Source organism: Mustela lutreola, chromosome 3, assembly GCF_030435805.1.
Source record: "Mustela lutreola isolate mMusLut2 chromosome 3, mMusLut2.pri, whole genome shotgun sequence".
Taxonomy (NCBI): Eukaryota; Metazoa; Chordata; class Mammalia; order Carnivora; family Mustelidae; genus Mustela; species Mustela lutreola.
In genome coordinates, this window is record NC_081292.1 from 107,525,215 (window position 1) to 107,543,187 (window position 17,973).

Below are 17,973 nucleotides of genomic sequence, written 5' to 3' on the forward strand. Positions count from 1 at the left end.
ATTGCTAAGCTGTAGGAGTTCTTTATATATTTACATACAAATCCCTTATCAAATACATACTAATTCATTTAGATAACTGATAGTAATAGTGGCTAACACTTACATATCACAATCATTATGTGTTAGTCACTATGATTTTAATAATACCACAAGAAAGTTTAAAGGTTACAAAAAAGACTAAATCAATGTGAATATTTTGACCATATATGCAATGTAAGTTGAAAAAAAGTCCAAGAAAAAAAAAAAAAGAAGGAAAGAAAAGAAAAAAAGCCAAGCAATGTGTAAGATTTAAGTATGACTTACTCTGCCACGTTCAACTTGTGTGGTCAACATTACAACCATAGAGGAGCCTTGTTCCCAAGTCATCTGCCAAAAATCTGTACAGGTGTGTGGTAATGGCCCTTGACAAGCAATATACTGATTTATAATGCTAGAAGAAGGGATTTCCATCTAAAAAAGCAAAGGACACAGAACTCAAGTGTTTTCATTTTTATTTTTTGCCTTGATCAAGTATATGAAAGTCATCCACCAAATAATAACTGAATATAACTAATCTCAATAAACTGCAAAGTCAGTAAAATAAGCCTTTACCTAAAAAGACAAAAGAGGGAAACAAACCATAAGAGACTCTTAATGATAGAAAACCGAGGGTTGATGGAGGGAGGTGGGGGGGAGAGGCTAAATGAGTGATGGGTATTAAGGAGGGCCCTTGTTACAATGAGCACTGTTGTGCTGCACGTAAGTGATGAATCACTAAATTCTACTGCTGAAGCCAATATTATACTATATGTTAACTAGAATTTAAATTAAATTTGAAAAAGAACAACCCCCCCACTATCTTTATTAATAATTTATCTGTAGAAGAAATTTCTCAGTATTATATATCTTTTATTTTTTTCCAAAGCACCCTTAGAGGTTTAAGAGCAGTTTTATAGAAAACCCTCTTTTAGGGTGCCTGGGTAGCTCAGTGGGTTAAAGCCTCTGCCTATGTATGGCTCAAGTCATGATCCCAGGGTCCCAGGATCGAGCCCTGCATTGGGCTCTCTGCTTGTCAAAGAGCCTGCTTCCCCCTCTCCTCTCTCTGTCTGCCTCTCTGCCTACTTGTGATTTCTCTGTCAAATAAATAAATAAAATCTTGAGAAAAAAGAAAACCCTCTTTTTTTTTTATTTTTTAAAAAATTTTATTTATTTATTTATTTATTTATTTATTTTTAAATTTTTTATTTTTTATAAACATATATTTTTTATAAACATATATTTTTATCCCCAGGTCTGTGAATCACCAGGTTTACACACTTCACAGCACTCACCAAATCACATACCCTCCCCAATGTCCATAATCCCACCCCCTTCTCCCCAACCCCCTCCCCCCGGCAACCCTCAGTTTGTTTTGTGAGATTAAGAGTCACTTATGGTTTGTCTCCCTCCCAATCCCATCTTGTTTCATTTATTCTTCTACCCACTTAAGCCTCCATGTTGCATCACCACTTCCTCATATCAGGGAGATCATATGATAGTTGTCTTTCTCTGCTTGACTTATTTCGCTAAGCATGATACGCTCTAGTTCCATCCACGTTGTTGCAAATGGCAAGATTTCATTTCTTTTGATGGCTGCATAGTATTCCATTGTGTATATATACCACATCTTCTTGATCCATTCATCTGTTGATGGACATCTAGGTTCTTTCCATAGTTTGGTTATTGTGGACATTGCTGCTATAAACATTCGGGTGCATGTGTCCCTTTGGATCACTACATTTGTATCTTTAGGGTAAATACCCAATAGTGCAATTGCTGGGTCATAGGGCAGTTCTATTTTCAACATTTTGAGGAACCTCCATGCTGTTTTCCAGAGTGGCTGCACCAGCTTGCATTCCCACCAACAGTGTAGGAGGGTTCCCCTTTCTCCGCATCCTCGCCAGCATCTGTCATTTCCTGACTTGTTGATTTTAGCCATTCTGACTGGTGTGAGGTGATATCTCATTGTGGTTTTGATTTGTATTTCCCTGATGCCGAGTGATATGGAGCACTTTTTCATGTGTCTGTTCGCCATCTGGAGAAAACCCTCTTTTAAAGGCAGAGACTTGGTACAGAAATAAAAATACTTGTTTCTAAACACCTTATTGGTAAAATTTGCAAGGAGCAAAATTTCTGCCTTTTGTTTTAGTTCAGATTTTACATATATATAATACACGTAAAAATATCAAAGAAGTATTTTAAATTCATTATTTTCAGAAAGAGATGAGTCATCATCCTACTACATTTTGAGACTTAATGAATAAAGAAGTAAGATGACACATGCACCATGGCACTAGAAGAATACTAAAGAGTGAACAGGTAAAAAGTTCTTCCTTCCTATTCCCAGCCTCCAGTTCACACCTAGGAAAGCAATCCTTTTTTTCTAATTTCTAGTATTTCCTTTCAGAGATACTCTCTATATAGCACACAAATGTAAATGCAAAACTGTTTTCTGTAAAACATAAAAAGTAGCTTATAATGTTGTTCTGCACCTTGTTTCTCTTTTTATGCCTTATCTTTGAGATATCACATTAGTACATAAAATTTTATTTTTAAAAATTTTAAAAATTTTATTTTAAATTTTATTTTAAAGTACATAAATTTTATTTTTATTATTTATCTATTTATTTGACAGAGATCACAAGTAGGTAGAGAGGCAGGCAGAGAGAGAGGGGGAAGCAGGCTCCCTGCTGAGCAGAGCGCCCGATGTGGGGCTCGATTCCAGGACCCTGAGATCACGACCTGAGCTGAAGGCAGAGGCTTAACCCACTGTGCCACCCAGATGCCCCTAAAATTTTATTTTTTCATGGCTCTGTGTATTCCATAATTTATCTAATGAACACTTAAGTTGCTGGTAATCTATTTGCTACCATAAACAAAGCTGCACTGAATATTTCTGTAAACTTAACATTTTTGTTAGTTACCTCTCTGAAGAGGCTGTACCTATTTATACTTCCACCAACAATGTATGAGGAATGCTTATTCCCTGATAGTCTCCTTAATATACTGATATTCTCTCATCCACACTCCTTGTACTCTGAAGTGTAAGTTTGGCCTGTTTTGGGTACACCTGACCTAATCTGGACCATCTGACAGCAGTATCTGACTAATCTAAGGCTACTTATAGTCTTTATGGAGTATAAACAGTTTGCTATTGAGTTTCAATACACAGATTACAGGTTAATGTCTCATAATCTGCTAGGGATGTTACTTATTACAGGCTATGGTATAGCTGCTGAATAATCTTTAAAAAAAAAAAAAAGATTCTGAATCCTAAAGTATATTTGACCCCAAGATTTCAGATAAAGGAAACACACTTGTAAATGATATTGTTACACTCTTTGATTATTTCAAGTCTAAGAGGTGAAAAATAGCAATTCCTTCCAATTTTGATTTGCATTTTTCTTTTTGTGAGTTTAGACAAGAGTTGAAAGTCTTTCCCTTTCTGGGATTTTAAGCCATTCTCATAGATTTCCTCCAGGTACTTACATGATTCCATTTTTTTTAAACATTTATATTTTGATACATCTAAAATCTGTTACATCAAGAGTGAGTAGGTGAAGTCTTTATAGATAAATGATATGAATCATGGATCTGTTTCAAAACAACCTGGATGTGTAAGGGCATGAGCAGTTGACAATTGTTGAACTGAGTGATATATATATGAAGGTTCATTGTACTTTTCTCCTACTTTTGTATGTTTGAAATTTTCTACATTGCAGAGTTAAGAAGTTAGTAATCCTTTTATCCCACTAGAAGGGAAGGAAAACCTCCTAACAATGATATAGTCTAGATTACATCTAGATATATTACTCAATCCATTCACTAGATAATCTATTTTTATCTTCAATGATTTAAAAGACCATCTCCACCATAAACAAAAGTCTAGCAATTATTTCAGCCTATTTCTGGACTATTCTATTCCACGGCTCAAAGCATATGCTAATATGCCAGTACCAAACTATTTTTTTAACATTAATTTTATACTATTTTTAAGTATCTGAAAGTGTTAATATTCTCTCAAGGTTAAAAGGAACCTCAAAGTTTACAGTAGTCCCTCCAACTCCCAATGACAAAGGTATAATAAAAATAAACTTACGTTTATATAATTTGCATTGATATAGTCTTCATTACCCTTTAAAATGACCCGTGTAGCATCATCTGAAAAAAATTGAAAGAAAGAATGTTTTGATAAAGTTATGATAAAAGATTAACCTTAACAAATAGAGATAGTAGGTACTTACAAGGCGAAATATCTCTGTATCTATTTTTGGAAATATTTTGAGGTAATTTGGCACAAGACATTGTCATTCCAGGTTTTTTCCGATATAGTTGCTGGGGGGGGGAAAAAAGGAGGGGGCATATAAGGTGAGTCCAGCAAGCCATTAAGAGATTCTGTTTTGTTTTTCAGGATTATTTCTATGCTAACAACAAGCATTGTTTTTTCCTTAGGATACCTCATCCATAAAATGATGTACCTTAGGCTAGTAGGAAACTGCACCAAATCTGCGAAGCTGAATTCTACACAATTTCTGACATGAATTATATATTGTATTTTTTTAAATGATAAAACAATTGAAAACAATTTTGCTTACAGAAAAGTACCTGAAGTTATGAATAGCAAATCTGCAGAGAACATTTAGGTCCCATTTAATTTGGAGAGGTTTACATAGTATATGAACCAAGAACTTCTTTTTTTTTCTTTTTAAAGATTTTATTTATTTATTAGAGAGAAGGGGACAAGCGGGGGAGCAGCAGAGGGAGAAACAGGCTCCCTGCTGAGGAGAGCCCAAGTCAACTTGGACTCGATCTCAGACTGGGGGTTCATGACCTGAGCAGAAGGCAGATGCTTAACCATCTGAGCAGCCTGGTGCCTGGAATGAAGAAAGTCTTAAAAGAAAAACTGACAGGTTCCAAATGATTTACAGTCACAAATGTTTTACAGTCACTTACCAATAGCACATATTTTAGAGCAACAAATATTAATGATCACCAACTAGACACAAAAATTAGAGAAGGATGAAATATGATGAGGTACAAAAGTTATTTTCTTTTAACTCAGGATTTTTAGCTCTACCATAACCTATCTTCATCTGCCACCTTTCATAAAAATAGCTACTGAATCACAGAAAAAATTTTAGTTTGATGACAGGCATAAAATCTCCTATTCCTCTCTTTTAAATAGATATTTATATAACTACAACTAGTATTTTGGGAGCAATGTTTAAGACTATGTATTTCAGAACATGTTTTTATGTCAAATATATCACAGAATACCATTTTAGTTTATAAATTATAAACGATAGATTAGGCAGTTAAGAGACCATGAAATTAATTAGAAAATATGGCCCAACATCCCTTCTATACAATATTACTTACATCAAATTGTGTTAGGACTGTTCCAGTGATGAGCCCCTCAGCTAGCTGTATCATTGACTCCCGCAGGGAATGGTCATCCTGATGGACACTATCTAGTGGGGCTTTCTCAGGAATGTACTGGAAGTCTGGCTCATTTTCTAGCTTTTCTTCCACTACATCATATACAGCTAAAAAAAAAACAAAAACAGAAACAAAAAAGCCACATGGGAATCTTAATCAACTGGCAAAAAGAATTTACTAGATGTGTTCTTTCATCTGTGTCAGGAAAAAGAATTCATCAGATCAGAGTCTGGTGTCACTGTGTAAGGGACAAAGTGGCTGTTAAGTTAAACTTTGCTGTACACCTTTAGGGAAAAGAAATGTCATTGGCCATATTGCTGAAAATGTCTGTAACTTGATGAGACAATTAGAAAAAGAGGAGCTGCCAAGAAGCAGCTCAGAACAGACCTGCCCTTAAATTTTGGACCTAGATTAAAAGTAGAAACAGAGACCTATATACCATACATCCAGATATGAAAAGACACAAATAACTTGAATAGAGTGCTAAACAAAACCTTCGACACATCTACAAAACCTGGGAGGCCAGAATACATGATCATGGTAGTAGCTTTCTGAAAATAAAGGACAGGAATTAATTTTTATAGACTCTACAGCAGGAGAACAAAAAGTACCAGACGCCAAACTCTTGGCCTGTACTCTGCCTTACTTTTTTTCCCACCCTGAACTCCATTCTTTAACACAGGAGCATATGAAAATATGTGCGAACTTACCAGCCCTATGTAAGCTTGTACTCCACTCCTCTGAAAACTGCTGCCTCTTAGCTACCCTGCTGGCCTTGGGGTATACACACCATGTGATCCACCCCTGGAAGAATGGGATCCCACCCCAAGAAGTGGGATCAGAGCTATCTGGACAGAGAACTGACAGTCGAAATGATGTGGTCTAGAAAAGCAGGAGTGGTCACAAGTGATGGCTTGGCATACCCCTTGGTCCCACAAAATCCTGATCCCCGCAGATTTAAGGGCAAAAGCTGAAAGACAGCCAGAGTAGAACCAAGCTATGGGGCTCTTTTGCCCATGCTTAAGACATCTGGTTCCTGTTCAGATGTGTGCACTTTTGAGAAGAATAAACTTCTGAAAAGAAAAATGAAAAGAAAAAAAAAGTATGATTGCATTTTGTCTAAGAAGGAGATTTATTTTTTTTTATTATTTTATTTTTTAAAAGATTATTTATTTATTTATTTATTTGTCAGGGATAGAGGGAGACAGAGCGAGCGAGCACAGGCAGACAGAGAGGCAGGCAGAGGCAGAGGGAGAAGCAGGCTAAGAAGGAGATTTAAAGGAAAAAAAAAAACCAGAAAAATAAGCTGTCTGGTTTTTTGGTACTTTTTGTAAATACAGTTTTAAAGTCTGATTATACATTGTTTTAAATAAAAAGGGACATGACAGACTCAAACTGAAAGAAAATACAGGTCCTAGTCCAGATATTTTCTTTTTTAGAGAAAGCACGCACACACGGAAGTGGGAAGGGTCAGAGAGAGTGCATGGGTAAGAACCTTAAGCATGCTCTACCCCAGCACTGAACCCCACACAGAGCTATATCCACCTCACAGCCCTGGGATCATGACCTGAGCGGAAATCAAGAGTTAGATACTTAACCAACTGTGCCACCCAGGCAACCCCCCAGTCCAGATTCTGACAACAAACAACAGAAAGATCTTTTGCAAGAAAGAAGAAAGATCTTTTGCAGGAAAGGAGAAAAGAAAGATCTTTTGCCCTAGGAGGTTTCCGCTTGTAATTTAAAGTATAAATAAAGTGATTTGGAACTGCAAAAAGACATGCCTTTTCCATTATATGGAATTTTGTTCATATTCTGGTTCTGTGTAAATCATTAATTTGTGAGTTGATAACTGAATGTCCTGGTGCTAAAGTGACTTCAACTATAAAATGGGGATAATATATCTATCTCATTAGATGGCTGTATAGATTAAATGAGAATATACAAAATAGTCCAGGTGTAAAACTTAGCATTAAGTTCCTTAAGATCTGTTATCAAAAGAAAATGGAACAAACAAAATTTAGAGAATATTATCCTTAGTATAAAATTTAAGTTGCATTATGTGACAGAAAATGCCTGATAATGAATCACCTAAAATTCAGGTCTAAATAAAGGAGTCAAAATAGAATGTTCTGTTGAAGTCCTTTGAATTTTCTCAGAAAGCCAATTCCAGACCATGAAAGCAGAAAAACACAAAGTAGAGAACATAAAATGAAAATGCCTGTTTGTGCCCAAGAGACAAAATGAGTTCTGTATTTTTCTTTTTAAAATGAACTCTCCTGGGGCGCCTGGGTGGCTCAGTGGGTTAAGCCGCTGCCTTCGGCTCAGGTCATGATCTCAGGGTCCTGGGATCAAGTCCCGCGTCCGGCTCTCTGCTCAGCGGGGAGCCTGCTTCCCTCTCTCTCTCTCTGCCTGCCTCTCCATCTACTTGTGATTTCTCTCTGTCAAATAAATAAATAAAATCTTTAAAAAATAAATAAATAAATAAATAAAATGAACTCTCCTGGAAAACTTTGCAGGGTTGGGTGTGGTGGGGTAGGGAATGGGTCGACTTTAACTATATTTTACATCCTTATGGTATATACTCAACAACTGGTAGCAAGGTATTAACCAATAATTACTCTTATGGCTGAAACTATGATTACTGGCAAACTGTTCAGAACAAAACTAGAAGAATGTGTCTAAGTGCTGGGATATAGGCATGTAAGAATTCTTCTCTGAGGGGACTGATAAAGTGTTATGGAAACTTGAAACAATGCCCTGTGAACGCTGAAGGATGTGGGATTGTTAAACTGGAGAAAGGGGGATTTAACTTATTCTGATTAGTCCAAAGGGACAGAATTAGGAACAAAGAGACTGAAAGAAGGTGAATTTTTAGTTCAATTAAATGTTTAGGCTACCCAGGGAAAGTGACCTGCTTTAGGAGTCACTGAGTGCTGTCCGCTGCCAGGATGATGTTGAAGCTGTTGTAGAGGAAACTCAGGCAATAAGCAAAACAGCTAGAGTGCATGGTATTAAAGCTTCTACAAACCTGGGACTCTGGCTCTGAATTAAATTGGCTGTCCAGATAAGAAATGACATGATTAGGCTACTGGCATTGTCTCCTGCCAACAAAGACAGGATTTTTACTTTATTTTATTGATTGATTGAGTTTTCCCATTTATTTATTTTTAAAAGATTTTATTTATTTATTTGACAGATAGAGATCACAAGCAGGCAGAGAGGTAGGCAGAGAGAGAGGAGGAAGCAGGCTTCCTGCTGAGCAGAGAGCCCGATGCGGGGCTTGGATCCCAGGACCCTGGGATCATGACCCAAGCCGAGGCAGAGGCTTTAACCCAGTAAGCCACCCGGTGCCCCCAAATTTATTTTTCTTTTAAATTAAGTTATTATCAGTTTTATCTAAGATTTTACTTGACAGAGAAAGAGAAAGCCAGAGAGTGAACACAAGCAAGTGGAATGGGAGAGGGAGAAGCAGGCCTCCTGCAGACCAGGGAGCCCGATGCTGGGCTCGATCCCAGGAGCCTGGGATCATGACCTGAGCTGAAGGCAGACACTTAACGACTGAGCCATCCAGGCGCCCCCAAAGACAGGATTTTTAAAAATGCTTTAACTACAGCTTGTTACAGAGTGTTCTAAAAGTGGTTCAAAATATACTCATCTATGTAACGTGTTTGCTGCATACCTACCACTACTAAAGCAACTGAGGGAAGTGGGAGGCCATTTTAGTTATGGTATTCAGAAGAGGACTTTCTAGGGATGGCAACTGAGCAGAGACCTGATGGAAGTGAGGGTAAAAGTCATATCAAAATCAAGATTTAGGGAGAAGGAAAAACAAACAAACAAAAAAAGCCAGCAAAGAATAGAGTGAGCAAGACTGTGGTAGGTTAAGTGGCCAAGATCTCCATTTTAATCCAAGTGTGAATAGAAGACACTGTGCTTTGAGCAGGACACTGCATGACATTACTTATGTTTTAAAAAGCCCACCCTGGTTGTTCTGTCTAGTAACAAACACTAACAGATTATAAAAATACTCAGTGCTGCATAGAGTACTTACCATTAGGTCGAACCAGGAGTACAAGTTCCCCAGAATGTCTCTCACAGCTAGCTTTAATAAACAGGACAACTTGATCATGGGTATGTTCTGCAATGTCCCGACCATTGATCAGCACAACTTGGTCCCCTTCATTCAATCGAGGGACACAGAGGTCAGCCTGTAATGTAACATAAATAAGGTTTCAGATGTGCACATAGCTTTCTGAAAATAAAGGACAGGAATTAATTTTTATAGACTCTACAGCAGGAGAACAAAAAGTACATAAAGAAAAGCATCTATCCATTTATTCATCTCTTTGTAAAAAGCAGAAATCGAGCTTTCCCATGAAGCTTCTACTTTTCTTCCTTTTTCTTTCAACAGCTTTACCCCTGATGCCTTATTAAATGCCTAGATATACAGATAAGACTAATGGCCTCGAGGTGCATAGACAGTGGCAGCCCTTACTCTCCAACTGTCCAGGTATGTACAAATTGCAGTTACTACAGTTCAGTTAAATAATACCAGTCTCCCAACGAAGTTCAAATTACAGTTACCACAACACATTAATTGTGAAAACCTGTATAAAGTACGAGCTTTGCTACTAGCTCACGAGTCCACAAATCACTACATAGACAACAGATACACATCACGATCAGCGACCAATCACATCACTTCTTTCAAAATCTGCAGGTGATCTGTTGTTGTGCCTCTGTTACTCAGCTCATGCAGAGACAGCAAAGCAGGTATCTGCATCACCTCCTTGTCTCCCAGGGACAAACCCATGTAAATCTAAAGAGGCAACTGGCCAGAAAAGTTAAAAAACACAGCAAAGAAACAAAAGAGTGATAGTGGTGGAAATAAAATTCAAGCTGAACATAAACCACTGACAGTGGAGATACTGACACAATTACTGTTAGAGAGCCTCCAGACAGGCACTGAAAGGAATTTGGTGGTCACATTTCACAACACTGAAAATGCACTGATAAAATGCTGGAAGTGAATTCAAATTTAAAAACGATCTGGACAATTTGCCAACATAAGAAAAGCGCCTCCACTGTATTTTAAGTTATATGACAAAAAGGGCAACATTCCACTGTTCAAAGTACTTGTTGTAAGTTTCCACAAGGATAAAGAACACTTTATTTCTCAGTGTTTCTAGTGTAGAGCCTGCTTAAGATTCTTTCTCTCCCTCACCCTCCCTTCACCTCTCTCTACCCCCACCTCTAAAAAAAAATTAAATTAAAAATTAAAAAAAATTAAAAACCGGATCAAATATACATGTGGAACAATATGCATTTTCCATCATTTACTCATTTCAAATGCAAATGTAATTAATTAACATACAATGTATTAGTTTCAGAGGTAGAGGTCATTGATGCATCAGTTTTATATAATACCCAGTGCTCAGTATATTACGTGCCCTCCTTAATGTCCATTACCCAGTTGCCCTATGCCCTCTCCCCTTCCCTCCAGCAACCCTCAGTTTGTTTCATATGATTAAGTTTCTTATGGTTTGTTTCCCTCTCTGATTTCCTCTTGTTGCATTTTCTATAATGCTATCTTATGAATATATTTCCATACTTATATGGAGCTACATCACTCATCATTTCAATAGCTGTAAAGTAGCATACAATTTATTTCACCAACTCTAATGAGGTACATTTTGGTCATCCCATCTTTATTATAAACAATATTACAATGAACATCCTTGTGTATCCTTTGTTTCCTAGTCCAAATTCTCCATTAGAGGCAACTGCTAAAAGTGGAATAAGTGGGTCAAAAGATATGTATTTGATTTAAAAAAACAGAGTTTAAATTTGTTTTTAGTAAAGTTATACATCACACAGCTCAGAAAACTGAATAGGTCTATAAGATTACTAAGACAAGAAACAATTTCTTGTACTCCTTTGTACCATTCTCCCACGCCAGGCAACTTCTTTCAACATTTTACCTACATCTTTTGTATCTAGTTTGGTATCTCTAAATAACATCCTCATTTTGTGTTTTCTTCAGTTTTTTAATTTTATTCTTATTTTTTTAAAGATTTTATTTATCCCTTTGAGAGAGAAACAGAGAGAGCACAAGCAGGGGGAGAGAGAGAGGGAGAAGACGACTCCCTGCTCAGCCAGGAGCCCAGACACGGGGCTCGATCCCATGACCTAGAGATCATGACCCAAGCCAAAGGCAGATGCTTAACCATCTGAGCCACCAGGTGCCCCTTTAATTTTCTATTTTAGACATTATCTACAGGTGAGAATTAGCGATCTTTAATCTTCTCATCTGTAGTCTGTCCCAAATACATATTTCCCATTAAGTATGTACTAATAAATAATTTTGACTATTTCCTCTATCTATGTCCCCATCCTTCACATACAGAATAGGTTCAGGAGGCATTTTATACATCATACCCCTATCCTGTCCCCACTGCCCACAAGTGATTTGTTGAAAAGTGGACATTTGCTATGAGCTGGATCTGTGAAGGACTTACTTCCCAGGAGTCTGTAAAATTGGACTGAGGTTTAATCCCTCTAGGTGGCTGGGCTGGTAATATATGAATCTGGAAGTTACTATTAGCCCATCATTTCAACTGAGGAGACTAATGGTAGCTATACAATTTCTCTTTAGTAGAGATGCAGAGGTCACAGGTCACAATAGAGATGCAGGTGATATTATAGGACTAACCTGAATCTGTTACTAAGAGCACTCTTTTTATTAGACTGAATTTCATTTAGAGGAGCGAGAGAGATGAGGCTGATTCCCATACAAATTGGTTTGCAGTGAGAGAAAAATGGAACATGCAAAAAACTAGAGATGAAATATTTAGAGTCCTGATGTTCATTTTAAAGTTTGTTGTTGTTGTTGTTTTCCCTAAAGATCTGATGGCAATCCTATCCTTGGGTTTTGTGAGAAAACTCTACAGCTATATGATTAGGGGTACGACTTTGTATTTATGCTCAAGCTAGGGATATCGTAGAGTACTCTGTTATTTGCAACCAACAAAGTCCTTAACAACCAGAACCAAAACTATGTATCATGATATCCCTGATCAGTCTTGACTGTGATCTTCAAACTAATTTTAAGGTTGCCGTGAAGCACCAAAGAAAGTATAACTGGCCTTTTTCTCTCAGGGTGCTGGTCTATACCTTTCCTAGGACAGAGAGACAGGTAAATGATAAAAGGTGCTGATTGCAAAGTCCTTGAAGACCATTTAGGTCAAGTAGGCAACAACATAAATGGGAATTTGAAAGTAGTATTTGTTACATACACAAGTAGTAAAGATAACACATCCACAATTAAAGAGTTATCCTTATGATGAGCAGAAAGTTCTTGAGTGCTAAAGGTGAATGAAGGGTACAGACGGGTTCATCATAATGGGTACCTAGACTTCCCTATACTTTTGTTTAAAATGTTTAATATAGTATTTTTCTTTAATATGTTTCAGTGAAAAATTTAAAAACTGTTCTATAGGGAAAACACAGGTATCATTTCTATTTAAAGTAAATTTTTTAAACAAAAAATAGGCACATAGACTGTAGATAAACAATTTTAAATGAAAAAAAAAGCAAACAAAAAAGAAAAACAAATATTATACTGTCTACATTTTGCTATTTGAAGGAGTTATTTTGACAGAATCTTTTAAAACTTTAGAAACACTTTCAGTTATATATAGCTTCTTTACAAAAACAAGGGTTTTTAAAAAACTCCTATTTACTAGAAATAAAAACGAACTTCCCAGCAATTTAAGAGATTTAGCCAACATTTGATACTTGAGGAATTAAAAGAAATGATTAATTTATTCCTTTATTTAAACTAATAAAAATTAAATGAGTACATTTTCTTGAAAACAGGATTTACTTGCAAGATTCAGATAACTCACAGGTGTTCCTGGTGCTACTCGAGACACAATCACAGGCATCTTCTGATCATACCCTCCCTGAACAACAGAACAAGTCAGATATCAGCCAAACATTATAAAATAAACACATCTTAATTTAAAAACCTGTACAATGTAAATTCTAGATTACCTTTACATTGAATCCAAACCTTCCATTTTCATCAGGTTTCATTCTGATTAGAACAAGATTATCTTGTGGAATACCACCATTAGGCTTAAAAAGACAAAAATAAATAACTTGTAATTTTGCCCATTTATAATCTCCCCTCAAAGATATACATGATATACATGATGTATACTTTTTGTGTGTTGATATTATCTGTAGTGTATAAAAATCACAATTTAAATTCCAATGTTAACTTTGGAAAGTAAATTTTGACTAATAACTTGCAGTTACACCAACTAGATATAGACTCCTTGCCCCTGCATGCTAGGCTAAGTTTAAGGAGAAACAGGCATTATGAATTAAGTTATTAACTGCAATACCTCTGGAACCTAACTCAAAGCTCTGCATACAATAAGTGTTCCTAAGTGTTACATGAATTCACACTCCTTCCTCTGCTTTTTAAAAACAGTTTTATTGGGAAATAATTCACATTCTTCCCTATAATCACTTCTAATTATATTACCTTCAAACTGTCTTTCTCCTTGCTCTAGACCCAGGCCCTCTTCCAAATTGCTATAGCAATTCTCTACTCTTCTACATTATCCATTTCCTCCACCCTTCAGAGAAATACTCTTACTTCTCCCCTCCCCAAACAAACAAACAAACAAAACCCTTTTTCTCTGGATTCTACTTCCCTATCTGTCTCCTTCCTCTTGCTGTTAAAGTTCTTTAAAAGAGTTGGCCACATTTGCTATCTCTATTTCCCCTGATCCCAACCTCCCACAGTCACATTTTTATCCCCAGTGGATGGAGCATCAAAACTGTTCTAATTAAGGTCACCAAAGAGCTTCACATTGCTAAATCCAGCGTTCAACCGTCAGCCCTCATCCTACTTGACTTGCCAGTAACACTTGACAAAACTGGTTATTCTCTCTGTGACTTTCTTCCCATCAATCAGTTAGCCAGTGGACTCGTTTTCTTCCTACCTTGCTGTCTGCATCTTCTCAGTCTCCTTTGCTGGTTTCTTCATCTCCCTAATGTTGACATTTTGAAGGACCAAAGGCTCACTTTCTAGAACCTCTTTTATTTAGTCATCTGCACATACCACACTCCCTTGATGTTGTCTTCCTGTCTTGTGGTTTTACATACTGTCTACAAGCCACCAAACCTCAATGTTTTAACTCTAAGTTGGACCACTCCTTCACCTCCAGAAACCTCTCTGTAAGTGGATTTTTAGTAGCCACCTCAAACTTGGCATGCCCCACACTACTCTCCCAATAGTCCACCCATACCTGCTCTACATACAGCAGCCTTCCACATCTCGGAAATTGGCAACTTCATCCTACTAGTTGTTCGGGCCCAAAACTTTACTGTTATCTTTGATTCCTCTCTTTCTCCAATACTCTACACACAGCCCCTCAAGCGTATCATGTTAGCTCTGTTCTCAAACCACCCAGAATACAGCCATGTTGTCCTCCTTCCACTGCTGCCAGCCAGATCCAAATCACCCCACATCCCTGGAATACTGTACTACCTCACAACCAGTACCTTTACTTCTGCCCTGCTTTCGGTCTGTTTTCAAGATAAGAGCCAGACTGATACTGTTACAACTTAAGGAACATCATGCTGCTTTTCTCCTCAAATGTGTCCAACCCTTTTTGCTTCCTATCTCAGATTAACTCAGGGATAAAAAACAAAATCTTTAAAGGTTGTGGGGATTTGGCCCTCTCCTCTTCATTAGCTTATTTCGCTTTGTCCATACTGACTCCCTTGGTGTTCCCTGACCGTATCAGTCACACTCCTTCCTTTGTACCTCTGTTCCCTCAGCTCACCTGCTCTTCCACTAGATAGCTCTATAACTCATCACTGAATTCATGCCTGGCTTCCACTATTATAAGCTGTGGCACTCTACTCTTGAAATTCTCTGACCTCTTCCTGCTTTATTTTTCTCCTTAATCTAATATGCTATATATTTAAATGATTTACCTTGTTTACAGTTTGTCTCACCCTTATCCCCAGAATGTTAAGTTCCTTGAAGGTAGAATTTTTTGGTTTTTTTTCCTCCCTATTTTATTCCGATATATTCCCAACAGCCTATAATAATATATGGTACACAGCAGGTACTCAATAATTAATTTTTGCATGAATGGACAAATTAGACTGTAGATTATTTAACAGCAGGGACCATGTCTTATTTGTCTTTATATTCCACTATCCTCCAAAAGTACCCAGTACATAGAAAAGACCTCAATGACTATGAACGAATTAATGATACATGAGAATCACCACAAAGATAATACCATAGCTGTTGTTCATTTTTGGGAAGGATTCTCATCTTTTTTTGATGTTTGTGATGGTAGAGCAGTAAGTGTCAGAGAATAGAGCAATGAGAATAGAGCTGCCTCTTGCTTTTCAAACTTTAGATACAAAAGGGCGACGAGAGCATGGTCACTGAATCTTTTAGTATTGCCAATCCCTACTGCGGACCTCCAATCCCTACACTTTATTTTATTCCCTGATGTCCCTGTAAGTTTCCTGAAATACACCCATATTTGTCTGTTTTGATACTTCTTCATGAACACAGTGTATCCCTAAAATTTACTGGCAAATCTCACCTTTGCTTTATTTACATCTACTTGAGAAAGCAATGAAAATTCATAAATCAGAGGATTCTAAAAGTTACCATTTTCATGTGGCAAAAGCATATTCTCTAAGGGAAAAATACCAACATAATTCATAAATATATTTTACAGAACAGAGAGTAATCATATACTCCAGGGATCTGTACTCAATTTCAAAAAGTTGATGAAAATGAGACTCTCTGCATTCAGTGAATTATATAAAAAAGTCAGGGGTATTTAATGCATTAGTAGCATTTGTTCTGAAACGTGTGTTTTGCAAGACTAAAATCAACATAAATTTGGCAAGAATGAACTTTTAGAACAACGATAAAAGGAAATCCCACAATTGAGTTATATCATGGCAAATTTCATGAGCAACATATGATGAAAAAGAGGAAGTACACTAATATAATTTACAGACAAAACATACCACAGTATAAATAATTTCACTTCCGATTAAAAAATTTCAAAGAAATGTGAGAATATCTGAAAGGTACTTACAGTAGATTTTTCAGGGGAAGATGGAACATCAAATGTTTCGTTAATATGGTTTTCTAGATCTTGTTGAGAATGTGAATAATGAATTTGGTTCCAGCTATTTTTCTTTGATTGTTTGGGTGGTAAAGCTGGAGGCTGCCCATCTCCAGGGGTCTCCTGTGATCTGGACAGGAAAAGGGGAAAAAAATGAGTATTTGGAAGCTGTCTTCTAGAACTGTTATTTTAAAAGCTAGGGTCAGGGTGCCTGGGTGGTTCATTTGGTTAAGCAGCTGTCCTGGGCTCCGGTTGTGGTCCTGGGATGAAGCCCCACATGTGACGCTGGCTCCCTACTCAATGGGAACCTGCTTCTCCCTCTATGCCCCCTCACCCCCGCTGCTTTTCTTGCTTGTACTCTCTCTGTCAAATAAATAAATATCTTTAAAAAAAAAAAAAAAAACCTAGGGTCAAAAACAAAACAAAATAAAAGCTAGAGTCAAGCAACTCTAATATTTACAATGTCGAGTAGGAGATAAGCTTTAAATACCATGTTTACAAGAGACACCGTTTAATAAACCCTTTCTTAACTTGGAAGTTTAAATTGTACACTGAATTCCCTACTTTATCAAATCTGTAAACAATTCTACATAATAATCAAATACACTTTAAGGATATCACGATGAAGATATCTATTAATCTACTATAACAGTACACACACTTTTCCTAAATACTTTTTAAAAATAAGGTTATCAGTGGAGTCACATGGGTAGCCAGGGAAAAAGGTAGTCAAAGGGAAATCAGAATGGAGAGTTGAACTGTCCCACAGATAAAACACCTGGTACAATCTAGAGAACTTGTTATTGATCCACTTTACTTAGAAATAAAACACAAGGGATGCCTGGGCATCTTGGTCAGTTAAGCATCTTCCTTCCGCTCAGGTCATGATCCCAGGGTCCTGGGAACTGAGTTCTGCACTGGGCTCCTTGTTCGGGGCGGAGAGAGTCTGTTTCTCCCTCTGCCTACCATCCCCCTGCTTGTGTTCTCTCTCTCTCTGACAAATAAATAATAAAATCTTAAGAAAAAAAGAAAAACACCATTCATGAAAGAAATGAACTGCAACAAAGATTAGAATCTGAGTAAGAGTGCTGAGCTCACTAAGGAGATAAAACAGGACAAGACATTGTTGGAGCATGTAATTTAAAGAAACAAAATTCAATTAACATTAGGGAGCATAAGCCTCAATTTGTGATGGCAAAAATTGATAAAAAGAGCTAGGCAGGAGAATCTTCAAGGTAAAAACAGTAGCTTTTTAAAGAACCAGCATAGTGTATGTAAAAATATTACTTACGAGTTTTCCACAAAGGCCAGAAGGGGGAACCAGTGGCTCAGC

At 37.0% G+C, this 17,973-nt stretch overlaps 1 protein-coding gene across 3 annotated transcripts in view; it reads right to left on the reverse strand.

Moving 5' to 3' along the window:
- Positions 1 to 17,973, reverse strand: part of PTPN4 (protein tyrosine phosphatase non-receptor type 4) — a 219,305-nt gene that overhangs the window by 21,429 nt on the left and 179,903 nt on the right. For all 3 annotated transcript variants that reach the window (XM_059166618.1, XM_059166620.1, XM_059166621.1), the window contains 8 exons: positions 16,611 to 16,770; positions 13,513 to 13,596; positions 13,365 to 13,421; positions 9,509 to 9,665; positions 5,398 to 5,564; positions 4,263 to 4,353; positions 4,118 to 4,179; positions 304 to 450 (listed from right to left, as the gene is read on the reverse strand). In XM_059166618.1, the coding sequence (XP_059022601.1) occupies positions 304 to 450; positions 4,118 to 4,179; positions 4,263 to 4,353; positions 5,398 to 5,564; positions 9,509 to 9,665; positions 13,365 to 13,421; positions 13,513 to 13,596; positions 16,611 to 16,770 (925 nt within the window). The remainder of the gene's footprint in view (positions 1 to 303; positions 451 to 4,117; positions 4,180 to 4,262; positions 4,354 to 5,397; positions 5,565 to 9,508; positions 9,666 to 13,364; positions 13,422 to 13,512; positions 13,597 to 16,610; positions 16,771 to 17,973) is intronic.